Below are 15,212 nucleotides of genomic sequence, written 5' to 3'. Positions count from 1 at the left end.
ATGCTGTTTCAGATTTTGGTGCACATCAGGACGGGGCATCTAGTAGATCTGAAGAAGCACAAAACGATGCAGGGATTATTCCTGGAGAGAAGTGTGGTCCACAACGCCGAATAGAAGCAGTTCGCTCCACCAAAATGCATTGCTTCTGTGAGGGCAACACTTAAACCAGCCCCAAAGCAAGCGCCTGTGCCTTATTACCACTTGACCCTAGCAAGACCAAACAATGAACGGCAATTTAAGTGTTAAATGGTTTAGTTGGTATTTCTACTGCACAATCTGTCTTTTCTCCAGAAGTTCCATTCAGAGTGTAGTGCCCAGCACTACGTTGGGGGGTGGCGCTCGGCTGGGGAATCCAGCCACTGGGCAGCATTTGATGCTAATTATCATCATTGTCTTTTCCTCTAATTTGCCTACTTTTTATTTTAAGCGCAGCTCCTGTTTTGCGCTGGCTACGCGTACACCCAGAAAACACTACCACCAACCTCATACCACCCGGCGTTATCGTGGTGCTATTCTCTTCGGCGTAGATTGCACAGAGGTAGTATCTCTCCCCGTGGCCTCTCCACGTCAGCGGTAGTTTCTTTTAACAAGGAAGCCACCGGGGCATCACTGCAGAAGTAGCGGCAGCAGTGGTAGCAGCAGCCATGGCGCTGCCGCTCCAGCCAGCCTGGCGGGAGCCAGCTAAGCGACGGCTGCCTTCCATACACCAAGGGATGCTTACAGAAGATGTAAGAGCTCCCTGCTCTTCCCCGCCCAAGATCAAGGCACGCCGTCTAGAGTGCAGCCCGGAGGCACTCGCCCTATCTCCTCCTAAGACAGCACGTACGGCAGAAGCGCTACAAGCTCGAGCTAAGCATCTCCGGGAAAGAAGTCCCCTCTGTTCCCCTCTTAAGAGACGCCTACAGATGCCCGTGAGCGCTGATGAAAGCAGCGCTTCCTCTCCGAATGCATGCGCATCTGCTGGTGAAACGAATGCAGCATCAGCGCTGGCGGCAGAAATCGGTGACTCCTCGAGCAGCAAAATGCTGCAGTCTCCCGTCCGCTTGCATTTTCCTCTCACCAGCAGCGGAACTCCGCGTGCAGCACCTGAGCTTCCACCTTTTCCTTCGGCCGTCTCCCACTGTGTCGCCCCTGCTGCTAGTTCCAGAGGGTCTTCTGATACTGCTGCATCTCCTCAAAGGCAATTCGCTGCAGAGGTTGGGGGCCCACAAGAGGTTTCAACTGGGAGAGGATATGGTGCACCATTCAACCTCGATGCACGATCTTTCCTCGCCACGGCAGCAGCTGCGGCTGCTGCTGCTGCAGCAGGTCCTGGAAGTCCTCAGGGAGCTGCCACGGCAAATGCACGGCAACAGCAGCGCCCCTCATTTCTCGACGATCCTGCTTCTCCATTTAGTACTAGCAGGCGCCGCAGGCCTCCACCTGCTGCTGAAGTTGCTGCTGCAAGTGAAGCGGTAGCAAAAGCAGCAGCCACCCCATCACCAACACGACGGCCTGCTGCTGGTGCTCGAGGAATTCCTCCAATGGCCGCTCATGAGGACTCAATGGACCACAAAGTATCTCCTGTAAGCAGCCGAAGGCGTGCCTCTCCCTACCACTGCAACAGCTCCAGGGTAGAAACAACGTCCGTTGAAAATGAAGCAGTCTCCCCCTTCCGACTGACACCTCCTCGAAAGAAGCCTCAATTCTCCTTTGATGGCGAGCATGGCGCCCAGTGCTCGCAACAGAAGCATTCGGAAGAGCAAGAATTAGCCGGAGATTGTGAAATGCGCCTAACACCACAGGAGGTTGCTTCCATGCAGCAACTTTTTTCTGAGCAGCAGCAGCTCAGCCAGCGGTTCCACTGCAGTGCCCTAGACACATGTGCTGCAGCAGAAGCTCCTCTCGCTGCTGTCAAGCTGAATAGACAGCTTGAACGTCTTTGCCGTCTGTATGGGCTGTGAGTGATGGTCACTTTGACAGGCAGGAGCTTCCGCACTGTTGCTGCTGCTGCTGCTGCAAGAACTTAACTAATGTAGCGTACTGCAGCTATGCGTTTCTTCCTATGGCATCATGTCTCAAGGCTTTGGCAAATTCGTGGTTGTTTGTTAGGCACAGGGGCCTACTAGGCCCTCTCTATGTCAGTTTTTGAGCCTTTCCCTTCTGTCCTTTGCCTCTCGCTGCGGTTTCTTGCAAGTTTTATCGCATCGCTCTTACTGTCTGTTGCTGCTGGTGCTGCTGTAGGTTGAGAATTCTGTTTGACCGCTTTTACGACCGCGGGGAGCCTTTGTTGCTTTTTTCGGGTATTCTTCCAGCGTACACAAAACTGGCCTTGACGCACTATTCCCGTAGCGCCGCAGAACCCGACATTGGTTCGGTCAAAGGTAACAGCGGCAGCAGCGGGGTTGGCTATACGTCAAGCGTCAGCACGGGCAGTGGCAAAGTGAGGAACGATCTGATAAAAGATGTAGGGCGGCTGGTGTGGCTTCTTCCACAGCTGCTGCAGTGGAAGCCACGGAAGCCGAGCGGTAGTGCGATTGCGCCATCAGCGGCTCCCCTAAGTCCTTTGCGACGGCAGCAGCAGATGCACTATGACATACAGATCATGGAATTGAAGGATGGGATTCTGCTGTCATCTCGCGCGCGTGACGGGGAAGAGAGACAGCAGAAGCTGCGCGAGCGTCTTGTAGCGTACACACTGCAGTGGCAGAATTGCTGTCTGCAGCTACAACAGCAGCACGAGATGCGGCAACAAGTATCACTGCTGCGGCGCAGTAGGGAGCTGTTAATACAGCACGCAAGCTGGGTACCCGGATTTGACGTGGAGAGTGTCCCATCTCCGCCTGCCGCTGCACCTCCTGAACCGCAGCAGGAGCAGCAACATGTGCTGCAACCTCAACAAGCTCCAGGAGCTTTCAAGGGCGAGTCCTTAATCGGACATATTGGTGGCAGTCCTATTCGTTGTGTCAGACAGCAGCAACAAGAGCAGCGTGCAACTGGAACACAACATGTGCAGATGCAGGAGCAAAAGAAGCAGCAAAACAAGCAGGTGGAGGAAACGGAGAGCGGCAAAAGCGCCACCCCTGTTGCGACCACTTCTGTTGGCGGCGTCTCGTCAGTTAGTACTTGCTCAACACGACAGTCCTTGTCTCCACCAGATCTTACCAGGGAATGCTCATCTCCATCGCTGCTGTCGTCGCCTCTCGCTCGGGGTCGGCAACCCACGAGGCGTCCTTCTCTTTTTATGCCGTCTGTAGGAAACCGCAGCCCAAGTCCTTCTTTGGTCAGGCGCTCTGTGTCAAACAGCACCAGCCCCACCAGGTAACCAGCAGACGAATCATTCAACTGGCAACGTAGCTCCCGCTTGCTCATTCAGGGCACCCGAAGAGAGGCATTTTGCTTCTGTGTGGCTGTTCTTGCAAGCACTGAGGAAGAGTTCAAATTTGTAGCTGTTGTCGCCACAGCCTCACGGACGATTTTGGGAAGATTGTCGCAGGTAGTCAATGCCGCAGGTTTCACTCTTTTTTTCATCGCCTTTTCTGTTTGTCATTCTGTAGGAGTCCTGTTTCGGAACGACTGCGCCGCAAAGTAAGTGCAACAGCAACAAGCGGTGAAAGCGCTGCTTCAGACCAGGAGGCCCGGTGATGAGGTGTGAGGGGTTGTCTCTTATTGGTTGCTGATGCAGACTGAAGAGCGGATGGCTGCGCGCCTGCAGCAAGAAGCAGCGCAACAGATACGAAAGGAACTCTATGAGTAAGTCGTGCGAGCATAGCTGCTGCTACTGCCCATATGCACACCCTGGGAGCTAGGACTCCGTTTTTGTGCAATCTGACGGAACCTCCAACGGTGGATGCAGTAGGACGTGTACTGGCATGCCACTTAAGTTCTTGCCCCCGATTTCTTCAGGAATGTACAACGACTTAAGGAGGTTCAAATCGTTCTACAGTGTCTTCTCGATGCATGTGTATACCAAGACCGACGCTCTGTATGCCAGTCATGTCAACGCGCCCCATTAACGATATAAGAGCAACTAGCTAAGCCTATTCAACTAGCTGCGTGCAGTCAAGTAGCTAGGGGAGTCTACAAGCACAAGGAAGCAACAGGTTGCCCGTGTTTGCTGGTGCAGCGCATTGACGTGAGGGTGCTGACGGATCTCTTTGTCTCTAGAGTTCGGACGCCTTTGCCTCTCTCAGCCGTGGAGAGAGCTGTGGTATTTTTAGAAGGCATCTTTCCCGCAACGTAAGCCTCCGTTCCTTTCATCCGTTGTGTCTTGTGCTCCTGCCGTCAACAGCAGCAGAAGCAGCAGCGGTAGGCAGCTGCTGTTGCTTGTCCCAGTGATGATGATGGCAATGGCCGTCTGCTTTGCTCGTCCCTTTGCTCAAATGTCGGGATCCGTCCGATAAAAATTCCTCTTGTGATGTCTTTTTGGGGCTCTCAGTATCCAGCTTCGCTCGAACATCATCACGGTGGATCCATCAATCGAGTAATTTTTCACTAAGTTTAGTAAATGCGAATCTGACCCCTTTCGAAGCAGTCAGCCTAGCTTGGTGCTAGCAAGCCACGGATGTGTAAAGACAGAGCACACAAATGCAGTCCTTTCTCTGATGGGAGTTCTGGAATGTTTTGTGTCCTGATTTTCAGCCATTTGTCAGTGAGGAAGGTGGTGGACTCCAAGCTTCGGGAGGCACAGGAGGCGGCTCTCGCTGCAGATGCGAAGAAAGGTCTTGCGCCGCTTGAATAGCTTAGTTTTCTACTAGTTAGCTTAGGTTATTGTAGGTCCACGAAGCTACATAAAGAGAAGGCTGCCATCAGCCGGCAATATAGATGCTTTAGGCACATGAGCGTTCGGCAGAAGTGTATGCTTTGTCTTCGGTTCCACTTCGTGTTGTTTTCCGTCAACAACTGTCAGCAGAGCTGCAGGAGAAACAGCAGCAGCAGCCGCACCCTGCTGTGCTCTGGTACTAGTCAAGATGAAGAGCGGAGAGGGCTCGTTTGTTGGCGTGAAAGCCGTTCTGGTTCCTCAAGATGCCACTTTCCTGTGTAGCCGTGGCGCTCTTCAATGAAGTGCAATGGGATGCTCCTCCTCACGGCCAATCGCGTGCATGCTCTTTTACCTAACACCCCACAGTGGCTTTTTTGGCCATCTTATTGTGACAGCTCGCAACCAACCCATTACTCACATTGACGTTTGATTTTACTTTGGCGAGCTTGATTTTAACCGCTCTGTTTTGTCGCTATAATGCTCTTTCAGAGTTAGAATACTCCGTTTCAATCATATGCGTGTTTCGTGAATTAGCGTTTTCTACAATTTGCTCGAAATTCGTGAATTGCAACTGCATCCAGGGATTGGACTCAACATATCGCTGCCGGGCGTACACTCAGAAGTAGCCGAACACAGCTCTTTAGAAAACCCTCACAGTTCTCAAGGCCCTGCATTGGCAACAAAGTCACACTTCAGACAGCATGCAGAGCGGTTATAAAGGTCTAAGGGGGCCGCGGAAGTTGCCAGTCAGGCCGAGGAGGTTAGGTGGACCGACATGTTTCAAGCGTCACTCCCCTTCTTACGGGTATTTTGGACGTCTAAGTAGATGACGCAGATACGAGGAAGAAGAGGTGACGTGCTAGAGGCAAAACGCACCAAAGTTACGATCTATACAGGGAGACACGCTGAGACACGCTGAGTGAATCGAAATTTGAAGGTGCAGCAAAGCGGTGAAGACATTTGCTCTCAGGAATCTCAATAAATAGTCGCACGTGCCATTTTGAAATATTGCCAGAGAGACCAACCAATGTTGGCAGGCCACAGGAGGGCGGCATGCAATGAACTGACACTATTTGCCAGACCAGCATTGGCGTTCTCCAGTACAATCCCGTAACTTCACGGTAGCGCAGCCAGGACTGGGGAGTCTGGGTTTTCGAGTTGTACGAAGTTGGACTGTTACTACTTCGAAGTTCTGATGCCTTGGCAATAATCGTCCGACACTCGTTTACTCAAGCAAGGCGAAACACATCACTGCCATAGCACTGCGATCCGCATGTCAAGCTCTGTTGCCTATTGACTATCCAGGGACGGTGGTTCGGCTATCTGCCGAAGTCCTACCACTTCCGAGCTTTCTTCCGTTAGCTTTATTTTCTTGCTACCCGCTGCTTGCAACGGTATATACGTATCACTCCTTTATATCCTTATTTCTGCAGCACGCAGTTTAGCCCCAGCTCACACAGAAAGGAAGCAAACAGTGCAGCTTTGCCTGGCAAGGCTCGTCTCCCACTCCTGCGAACGGCGTATTGGCTTGCCCAGCGAGCTGCATGGCTCACCGCCGCGTCGTTTAGAAGCTCTTTCCATCCAGAGAATGGCACGTACACCTCTATACATTATATGGATATGTGACTCATCGTTTTCCTTTTCCTGTATTGTGGTGAGGGATTTTGCGAGAGGCCATTTTCCTCGGCGTTAGCCTCCGCTGTATTTAGGTTCATCTTGCATGCTGAGGACGTTCGGATCAAAGTATTGCGAAAATATGAGCTAATCGGAGGCGCGGTTGTTCTTCAGATTCTTTGTGCTCAAGCGAGCACCCAGTTGTGCAGAGGTGTGCTGTGGCTTGACAGATTGTACTATCCATGTGAAACCGCCCATATCTAGCCTCTACCCGTGGTACCTCGGCCATCTGTGGAATTAAAATGCTTTTCTAGCCAAGCTCTTAGGAAAATGCATTTCCGAGTTAATGTTGCTGCTCGATGTGGCCAACAGGCTACGCAGAGTTTTGCGTAGGCCTGAAAGGTCACCGCAGAATACGCATATAGTTTGATCTCAGTCATAATGTTATCTGGTAAGGTACGAAGAATCCCTTAAAATAGAATCAGTACGATAGTGAGCGAGCTGTCCGGTACTCACCTCTGTACTGGTCCAGCTGGACCACCGGTTGGGCTCTAGTCTTTCAGATGCTGCTCATTCCTACGTGCACGGGAGCGTTTGGAAACTGGACCAGAATCGTAGGCCAACTGTAACTAGAAGAAGTCCACGAAAGCGAAAATACATAATATTTGGTGGACCAGTTGTTTTCGTGCGACGAGTGGGAGCAGCGGCCTTCTGGCGGGCCCCAAGGAGTCGGCCGCTCGGGCTTGCCTCGGTGAGGTTTCTCAAGCATGCTGGGGGCTATCGAGCACCGCTGAGTGGTGATAAAGAATGCTTGTTTCTGGTTTCTGAAGAACTCTTTTCCTACGGATTGAGCAAAGAGCCCCGTTATTCTGTCTCCCGAATAGCAGCAGCTGGGCCACGCCAGCTTGCTCCGTCAACGCGCCCTTGGTATCGTTACAGAACGTAGCCCAATGTTTTTGGGCAAGGTGCTGGGCACATCTGCAGTTTGATAGGAATGCTTGCTTAGAGAGGCTCTTCGCACAGACCCGTACCTTCGAACTGAACGCCTCACCAATCGCACCTGCCTGCTCGCCGAATCGACTGACGGTGGCACGTGGTCGAAGAACTGCGTTCTTCCTCCCCCCTGCTGCGATTTTACCATTAAGATTCCTTCAATTTTTGTTTTCAGCTCCACATTCTTGCCTTCTTTCAGCCTACCTGGTCTTGGAAGCAGCATTTTTCCTGAACTGCCGATATTGGCTGCCTCGCAGGAAGTACAGCCTATAATTTGCCAACTTTTTTTCGCTGCATCTTCCCCTTCAACAAGAATTTTTCCCTTCATCTTCTCTGGTTATTGAGTGATATTCCACCGCCACAGAGGGGCTCGCTGTCCTGCTGTTTTCGAGGGTTGTCCTGTCCTCCACCATCCTCAGGGCCATTCCCCTTATGAAGCAGCTAATGCATGTAGTTTGGTGCTCTTTCTCAGGGGATGCTATGGAGTGTGAGAAGTCAATAAGCTAGATGGCCTTTCTTTGTTGCGACCATTTATACGCACTCGTGCCTTGCATTCCATCCCCCATCTGCACTCTGTTTAATCTCCTATAATGCTTCATAACGGGCACCCGTACAACTCACTTTTGCCACGTTTACTGTAGCCTCCTCCGCAGTTCGCGGCTGGGAGGAGCCCTAAATTCGGCGAGAATGGATGCCGAAAACTTTGCAAAGCTCACGGCAATCTTGGACTTGCTTGACCGCTACAAGAAGAATCTTGCACAGGCACTGCAGCAAGAAGCACCTGGACGGGCGCGGAGCGTGTTACAGGCAGGCCGAACCCTTTCCAAGAGGTCGACGCGCACGGAAGGCTTATTTGGCTTCGGCAGCGGCAATGAAGGTGGGTCCCGTGTGTGTCGTTTGCCATACGAGTTATAGTGAGCGTGACACTTTGAGTGTGCGACTGAAATTGGCAAATATTTAAGCTTGAAAACGCGCAGTCGGTTACTCCGAAGCTACCTCAGGTCGTTGAGGAGCTAACCGGAGTGGAGACGCGCGATTCTGACCGCGTTGTGAATAGTTTCCTGTTGGTTTCATGGCTTTTGCCAGGAGTTGCAACATCGGATCTTCAGGTCTTCACTGAATTTTTTTCAGGTCTTACGTTTTGTGTAATTTTATCCGTGCAGCTCACCAGCAAATGGACGCCGTGGCGCATGCCCTGGAGCGGCGCAAGACAATCAAACGTACTCAGACGCTGCTGCTCCGGAGGCGAACACGCGTACGCAGGTCTTTTCCAAGCTTGTCAGAGCCCGCGAGCAAGTCTGTTTCCATTTCTTGTAAGTCAGTGTACAGTTTCTCCCTGCACATAGCCTGGGTTAAAGGCGCTCTTAGTATCCTACGTCCTTGTTTTGGACGTTGTATAACGTATGATTGCGGATTCTTCAGGCCTTGACGAGGAACTGCAGAGTTGCGTTGCCAGCCGCGGCATGCTACATATGTTCGGAAGCAACCGAAGCACAGACAAGCAGGAATCAGATGAATCCGACTGCGATGCAGTGAGCAATTCTCCACAGTCAATGTGCCAACCGAGTACTTTCTCTTTCTTTAAGCCATTTCTCCACTGATGGTTTGCGCCTTTTGTCGTTCTCGAGTTCAAAGGTTGTTTGTTGCCATTGAAGGCTCTCAGTGGGAAATAATGCGCATCCAGTAAAGGACAATATGTTCTTACTGAGAGCTGCTCTATCAACTGCGCACTTGAGAGGTGGCGTATGCTTGTTCAGTGAAACTTAGAACAGCGTGCATCAACTAAATAGCCACTGTTGCTTTTTGGCGTCATGACTAGAGGCAGCTATTCTTGCCTTCTTCCTATTCAGCAAAGCGATTGCCTGGATTACATGTCGGATAGGGACGTCGAACCCCCTGACGTTGACTGGGAAGGTAAGTTGCTCTTGAATGCAGTGGAGCGTGACTGCCCGAGCACGTTCTTCGAAAGTAGAGCGAAAAATGTAGCAGTTGAACGCGCATACTTAAAGAGATTGGGTGCGGTTGTGACGTCAGATTCAGCATCCCAAAGGAGGCTCTCCACTTGCAGTCTTGAGAACATGACAACAGATGATTATACCAATCTGCATCCCCAGGTCTTGGGTCAGCTATTTGATAAAATTTTGGACTATCTTCAAAATGATTTTGATGATTTAGTAGGAAAGTTGAAGGAACAGGTAAGCATGATGCCTCGCGGGGGAGTGCACGTTGCGCATTGTTTCTGTGTGGCGCGACCCCAGCACGAAGCATTTCTTCCCATCTTTTGCACTGCTACCATGAACGGTGATTTCTTTTTAATGCAGAATGTACACTTGAAGCAGGACGTTATATCGCTGAGAAAAAAGCTTCAAGATGCAGTGGAAACCAATGATGAGCAGGTCGGCTAATTAATCTGCAACTTCAGGCTCTCGGGAGGCACGGCATTCAGTAGAGTTAGCATGTGAAAGTATTGGGATTAGTCACCAAGTTTTCGAGTTTCTGTCGCTGCAGGTTCAAGAACTCAAGGAGATGACCGAGCGCATTTCAGATTTAGAGGCCGAGGGACGGGAACTGACACGCCAGTTAAGTACATTGGAAGCACGCATCAAGGCATACCAGGTAATCCTTGAAGTTGCGGCCGCCGCAACAGAATTGGTTTGCTGCCTGAACGTTTTACTGCCTGGAAGTGAACTTCCAAAAAACTGCGTATTTTGGGGGATCTCTGTTGGCTCAGGAGAACCAGAAGGATTTGGTTAAACTCGAGGAAGAAAAACATAACTTGAGCAGGGAGTGTGCGGCTCTCCAAGAGCTTATTAAGAAACTGACCGTGCAAGCTAGCACCCAGGACTCTCAGAAAGTGACGGAACTGGCGCATGATCTTGTTACGCTTAAAGGCACTACTCAAGCGAAGGACGAAGAAATAAAGTCTCTTAAGCGAGAGCTGGATCGCAAGGGCAGGCTACTGGAGTCTTTGAATGTGACGCTGAGCACACAACAACAAGCTCCCACCTTGGAGTCGCCCAGAGGAGGAGATGTCACGAGCAGGCAAGTCACACCTCGGGGCTCTATCAGCCATTTGTTTGGTGCGGCGCCAAACCCTCGCAGGGCGTCTGTAAAGCAACTCCTTGTCACTCCCCAACCCGTCCCTGCGGAGCCTGCCGTGTCATTGGCCACCGAGCTGCACCTGACCAAGTTGGGCAGCATGCCCCGTAGGTGAGTAGTCGAACCCATTTTGGGCGAACGTTTTCAAGTTGACAAGATGCGATGCGGCCAGGGCTCCCGATCAGAAGAAAGCTAGCAATTTTAATAGCTGGGCGCCTAGACTTAGTGCTTGAGCGCATTCGAGTTTCTTGAAACAAGCAGTTCCTATTGGAGCAGCAACCTACAATACGTAGGGGCTGCGGTGAACGTTGTGTATTGTTGGCATGTTTCAGGCTGAGCGAGGTACAGGACAAGCTGAGATCAACCCTCGCGGAGCTGGATACAGTAAGGCAATCCAATGAAGAACTTAAAGCAGAACTCACTGCGATTAAGAAGGAAATGGAAGAAAGAGATGCAGTTTCACAACAGAAACTGGAGGTATGACTTTCGCAAACCAATGGAGAACTTAAGGCAGAGCTCACTGCAATTAAGAAGGAAATGGAAGAAAGGGATGCAGTTGCATCACTTGGCGAAATTATCCTCCGATGCCTCACCTGCTTTATTTAGACTTGCGCACTTCATTGTTTTCAGCGAGGGCTGAGAGGCTTGTCGCGTAGAACCGGACACAGTACAAACAGTGGCTTCATATGCTTTTGTGTACTGCTGCATTGTCGCTTTAGGAACGTTCTCGCGAGCTTGCTGCCGCCAGAGAACAACTGGAGAGGAAATCCGCTGAGCTACAGCGCACTGCGCAGGCCCTTGAAGCTACCAAAGACGATCTCAACACTTCGACTGCTGCCCTGTGCTTGACGGCTGCAGATAATGAGCATTTGCAGGCTCAAGTGCAAGAAGCAAGGCAAATGCTTCGTGACGCTCAGGTACGCGCTAGGTTTTGTAGACATTTTAGCCGCAAAGCCTGGACTGCCCCTGTTTTGTCTCACGCTGTTTCTCCTACAAGAATGCAATTGCCTGTAGTTATTATGGCTGAAAATTGTGGCTTTGTAAACGCGCTATGCACAGGAAAGCCATGCCAATGCTTTGGCATCGAGGGCACCAGCAGATGTTGTGAAGAGTCTTGAGGAGAAAGTAGCGGAGCAGCTCAAAGAGTTGCAAGTGAAGGCGTCCCTTCTCGATCAAGCTGAGGTAGGAGCGTGTTGAGCTAGGAGGATCTGGCTAGGAGCCGAGTACGAGCACCAAGCAGTGTTTCTAAAAGCCCAATGAAGGACAAGCACGGACAAGACTGCGGAGTTAGATGGCCTGCTGAGTGTTTGCCGCAGAAGCATCAAGCAGAACTAGAGGAGCAGAGGGCTACTCTTCAGCGCAGTGTGGAAGAGAATATGAAGCAGATTGAAGAGCTTTCCTCGCGTGTGAAGAGCCTTGAGGGACAGCTAGTAGAAACGACGAACGTCGCGAATGCGCTTGGCGTGACTACTCAGTGAGACGCTGGATGTGGCTGGATTTCTTCTTTGCAGTAACCAACATTCAGCTTCAGTGTGATCATTCCTCATTATTTATTTTGGCGATTCATGCTTGAGTAGCATTGAACATCCCAGCAGCCGTACCCATTTCTTGAGCTCTGCATAAGCTTGTTGCCATCACTCAGTAAACTAATGGAACTCGTGAAACGTGGGAGTGTTAGCGAGGAGGAACGCGCCGAGGCGGAGAAGCGGAGAGAGGAGTTACTAGAGTTGGTAAGTCCGATTTATTCCATGCATAAGGAGTTTCATGGTTGCCAACCAGTATGCCAAATCCACGAACCGTTTAAAGCGCACTGTATTTAATAGGAGTGGCATCTGTTGCGCCATGCATTGTGAAGCTCGAGAAAGAACGTCGCCGCGCTGACGCTTTGGCACAGAGCGCCCTCCAGCAGCGTTCCATGGAAGCAGAGCAACGTGAGTTTGAAGCCAATGCTAGGGAAATGCAAGAACAGCTCCAGCAACAAGTGGAGTTTCTGAAGGGTAGGCTGGCTAAACAAGAAAGCGAAGCGGAGACTTTGAAGCAAGAGCTGGTGGCGCAAGCCAATGCAGCGCAAGAGGCGAAAGAGGAGATGCAGGCAGAGCTTCGCTCTGCATACAACAAATTGCAAGAACTGAAAGAGCAACTTCAAGAGGCCACACGGCAAAAATTCGAACTTGAGATGAAAACAGCAGAATTCACGACTCAGAAGGAAGCAATGAGCCGGCTAAATGAAGAAAAACAGGAGGCACTGAGGGTGCAGGAAAGGGAGGTGCAGCACATGCAGGTGCGCATGCAAGAGCTCCTCGACAAAATTCAAGATTTTGCCACTCGTGAAGCTGCATTCACAGAAGAGGCTGAGCGCTTGAAAAAGAATATTGCTGACCTTGAGCTCGGGCTCCAGGCCGAGAAGGAGGAAACCCAGCAGCTTTTGTCCCAGAAGGAAGAAGAGAAGCGACAACTGGAATTAGCTCAAAAGGCTGCCCTTGCAGTCATGCAGGAACAAATTGAACAGTTAGAGAAAGAGAAATGCACTGCTTTAGAACAAGCTGATCAAGGAGCTTTGTGCCTGAGGAAGGAGTATGAGGAACTCGCAGAGACAATAAAAGGTCTGAGAGAGCAGAATTCATCCCTTTCTGCTCAACTGGAGCAAGCGAATAAAAGCCATGAGCAAGTAGCGCTTCAGTGGCACCAAAAGCACGAGGCTCTTCTTGACAGTTTGAGCAAGGCTCAGGAAAAGTACAGAGAACTTGAGGCTACGCTAGAGCGAAGCACGGAACAATACCAAAGATCTCTAGAAGATGCCCAGCGACAGCTTGTGAAGCTGCAGGCAGCTGAACTTGAGGGCAGGGAGGCTCAGTTCAAAGATCGTTTGAAAGAACTTGAGCAGGGCTGCCTTCGACTTCACGTTGAAGTGTCTGAGCTTAAAGAGAGGCACGCGACAGCACCGCAGCCTGTTATGCAGGATTGGAATCTGTATGAGGCAGCAGGGCTGAAGGCGCAGCGGGATGTTCTTGCAGAGCAGGTGGAGAAGCTGCATGAGCAACTCAGGGCAAAGGACATGGAAAGTGCACATGCAATAGATAAGGCAGAAGAAAATCAAAGGCATTTCCAGCAACTGCTTGCTTCACTGCAAGAGCAACAAAGAAAATTGGAGGAGCAGGCGAGCAATCAAAAAGAAAAAGCTCTCATTGCAGCAAATGAACGCATGCGTCGGGAAAATGAATATCTAAAGGTTCGTTCCATTGTTCTCACTCGAATTATGGAGTAGTAGGAAGCGCTTAGTTGCGATAATTGCAAGGGCAAGTTGCTAGATCTGCAAAACGCTCAAGCCTCTCTCTGAAGAGCTTTTAAAGCAACCGTAATGAGTCGCATTCCTCCGAATTACAGTCGTCAGTTTTCTATGTTATGTCTATATTCATTCCACTATGTGTTCCGATTAGGGAGAGCTAGAGGAGCTCAAGGCCCTCATTCTGACGGAGCGTCGAGATGCTGGGCTTGCCGGTGTACTCGAAGTGCTGCAGCGACAACTACATGACCTCGCTAACGAGTTCAATGCCTTCAAGAAAGTTGAGGCTCAGCAACTCTCAGACTTGAAGGGGGCGGTTAGTGGTACAACTCAGGTTTTTAATGTTTCTTATCCTCCATTTGTTATTCCGCTGGTGAACGTCCACGAGAGCCGGGACAGCAACGACAAAACCATCAACATATCTGGTGGGCAAAGAGACTTTCTATAGGAAATGTCCATTCTGTAGTCAGTGGTTGTAGGAATTCGAGTTTGTTGAATGAACTTTGTTCTTGTGGTAATTCAAACACGTACTTCTCAACGTCGTTTCTCGCAGGCATGCTGGACATCCGTGCTGCGGCAACGGGTATAGTACCTTCTGGTTTTGGTGGCGTTTCCCGTCCACCGATTCCGGCGTTGCAGGGCAGCAGGTTCCAAGATTGGCTATGCAAGTGGCGCGACGGCTGCTGGTCAGCGAATGACTCTCAGAATGCACACACATGCTGTTCTTCAGCTGCCTACTCGACTGACATGCAATCAGAGCGATGGCAAACCCATACACAAGTTTTCAAGCCAGCGTAAGCACGAACCAGTTAGCTGTGACTGCACTGTGTCAACTGGACATTTCGGCGGCAGTCAACTTAAAGTTGCTTACATTATTTCTCATGCTGCTGCTTATGCTGGAACAAAAGAAGAACCTAGCGCTTAATAATAAACTCTGAAAAAGGAAATGTTTTCTGTGTTGAGCTGTGGCAGAGGAAAAGACGAGGTGCAGGCGCTTCGTCTTTACATGGGGTCTTCCGGAAATTCCCCGCGTTTAGAGGGGCCCTTCCAGTTATCGGGAGACATTGACTTATCGCCGCCGGAGACAAGTCGAAACGGCAACGTTGCATCGGCTACAGCTTGCTGAGGCTCGCTGCCAGCAGCCGAGTTGTACCGTCTACTGCACTGCGACTTGTTGAAGCATGCGATAAAATCGTCAACACAGCTTAGCCTGGCGTCTTGAGAGGCTGGCATATAGTAGCCAGACCTCAATTAGTGCTAGTATCATTCAATGAAGAAGCCCTAAGGTACAGGTGCTGAGCTGCTGAGTCTGCTACGTCAGCCTCGGGTCGACTTCCCTGAACGAAGACCGAGCAGCGCCCATTCCACGCGCTGCTGTAGTAGCGGGCGCATTTTTTCCTGTCCCAACGGCTGTACGTACGGTGCCTTTGGTTTGTACTCGCTTCGTCCCGCAATTTAGGCGCATCGCGTGTCTTGTAACAG

At 50.8% G+C, this 15,212-nt stretch overlaps 2 protein-coding genes across 2 annotated transcripts; both read left to right on the top strand.

The window, feature by feature from the left end:
- Window positions 1-644: 644 nt before the first annotated feature.
- ENH_00040930 (hypothetical protein, conserved) lies at window positions 645-4,720 on the top strand (the record flags this gene model as incomplete). The annotated part of the gene is made up of 7 exons (XM_013579877.1): window positions 645-1,939; window positions 2,224-3,300; window positions 3,537-3,567; window positions 3,665-3,732; window positions 3,886-3,964; window positions 4,106-4,218; window positions 4,621-4,720. The coding sequence occupies 7 exons, from the start codon at window positions 645-647 to the stop codon at window positions 4,718-4,720; spliced, it is 2,763 nt and encodes a 920-aa protein (XP_013435331.1).
- A 3,315-nt stretch (window positions 4,721-8,035) lies between these two features.
- On the top strand, window positions 8,036-14,908 carry ENH_00040920 (myosin heavy chain, putative; the record flags this gene model as incomplete). Its single annotated transcript, XM_013579876.1, has 17 exons — window positions 8,036-8,225; window positions 8,512-8,661; window positions 8,771-8,880; window positions 9,199-9,262; window positions 9,383-9,543; window positions 9,670-9,744; window positions 9,857-9,964; window positions 10,080-10,558; window positions 10,780-10,924; window positions 11,167-11,364; window positions 11,507-11,629; window positions 11,764-11,921; window positions 12,090-12,177; window positions 12,303-13,676; window positions 13,885-14,155; window positions 14,284-14,524; window positions 14,782-14,908. The coding sequence occupies 17 exons, from the start codon at window positions 8,036-8,038 to the stop codon at window positions 14,906-14,908; spliced, it is 4,062 nt and encodes a 1,353-aa protein (XP_013435330.1).
- Window positions 14,909-15,212: the final 304 nt, after the last annotated feature.

This window comes from Eimeria necatrix, genomic scaffold (assembly GCF_000499385.1).
Source record: "Eimeria necatrix Houghton genomic scaffold, Enh_scaff2, whole genome shotgun sequence".
Lineage (NCBI taxonomy): Eukaryota > Apicomplexa > Conoidasida > Eucoccidiorida > Eimeriidae > Eimeria > Eimeria necatrix.
Note: the sequence above shows the minus strand (reverse complement) of the source record. Positions and strands in the feature narration are given on the sequence as shown.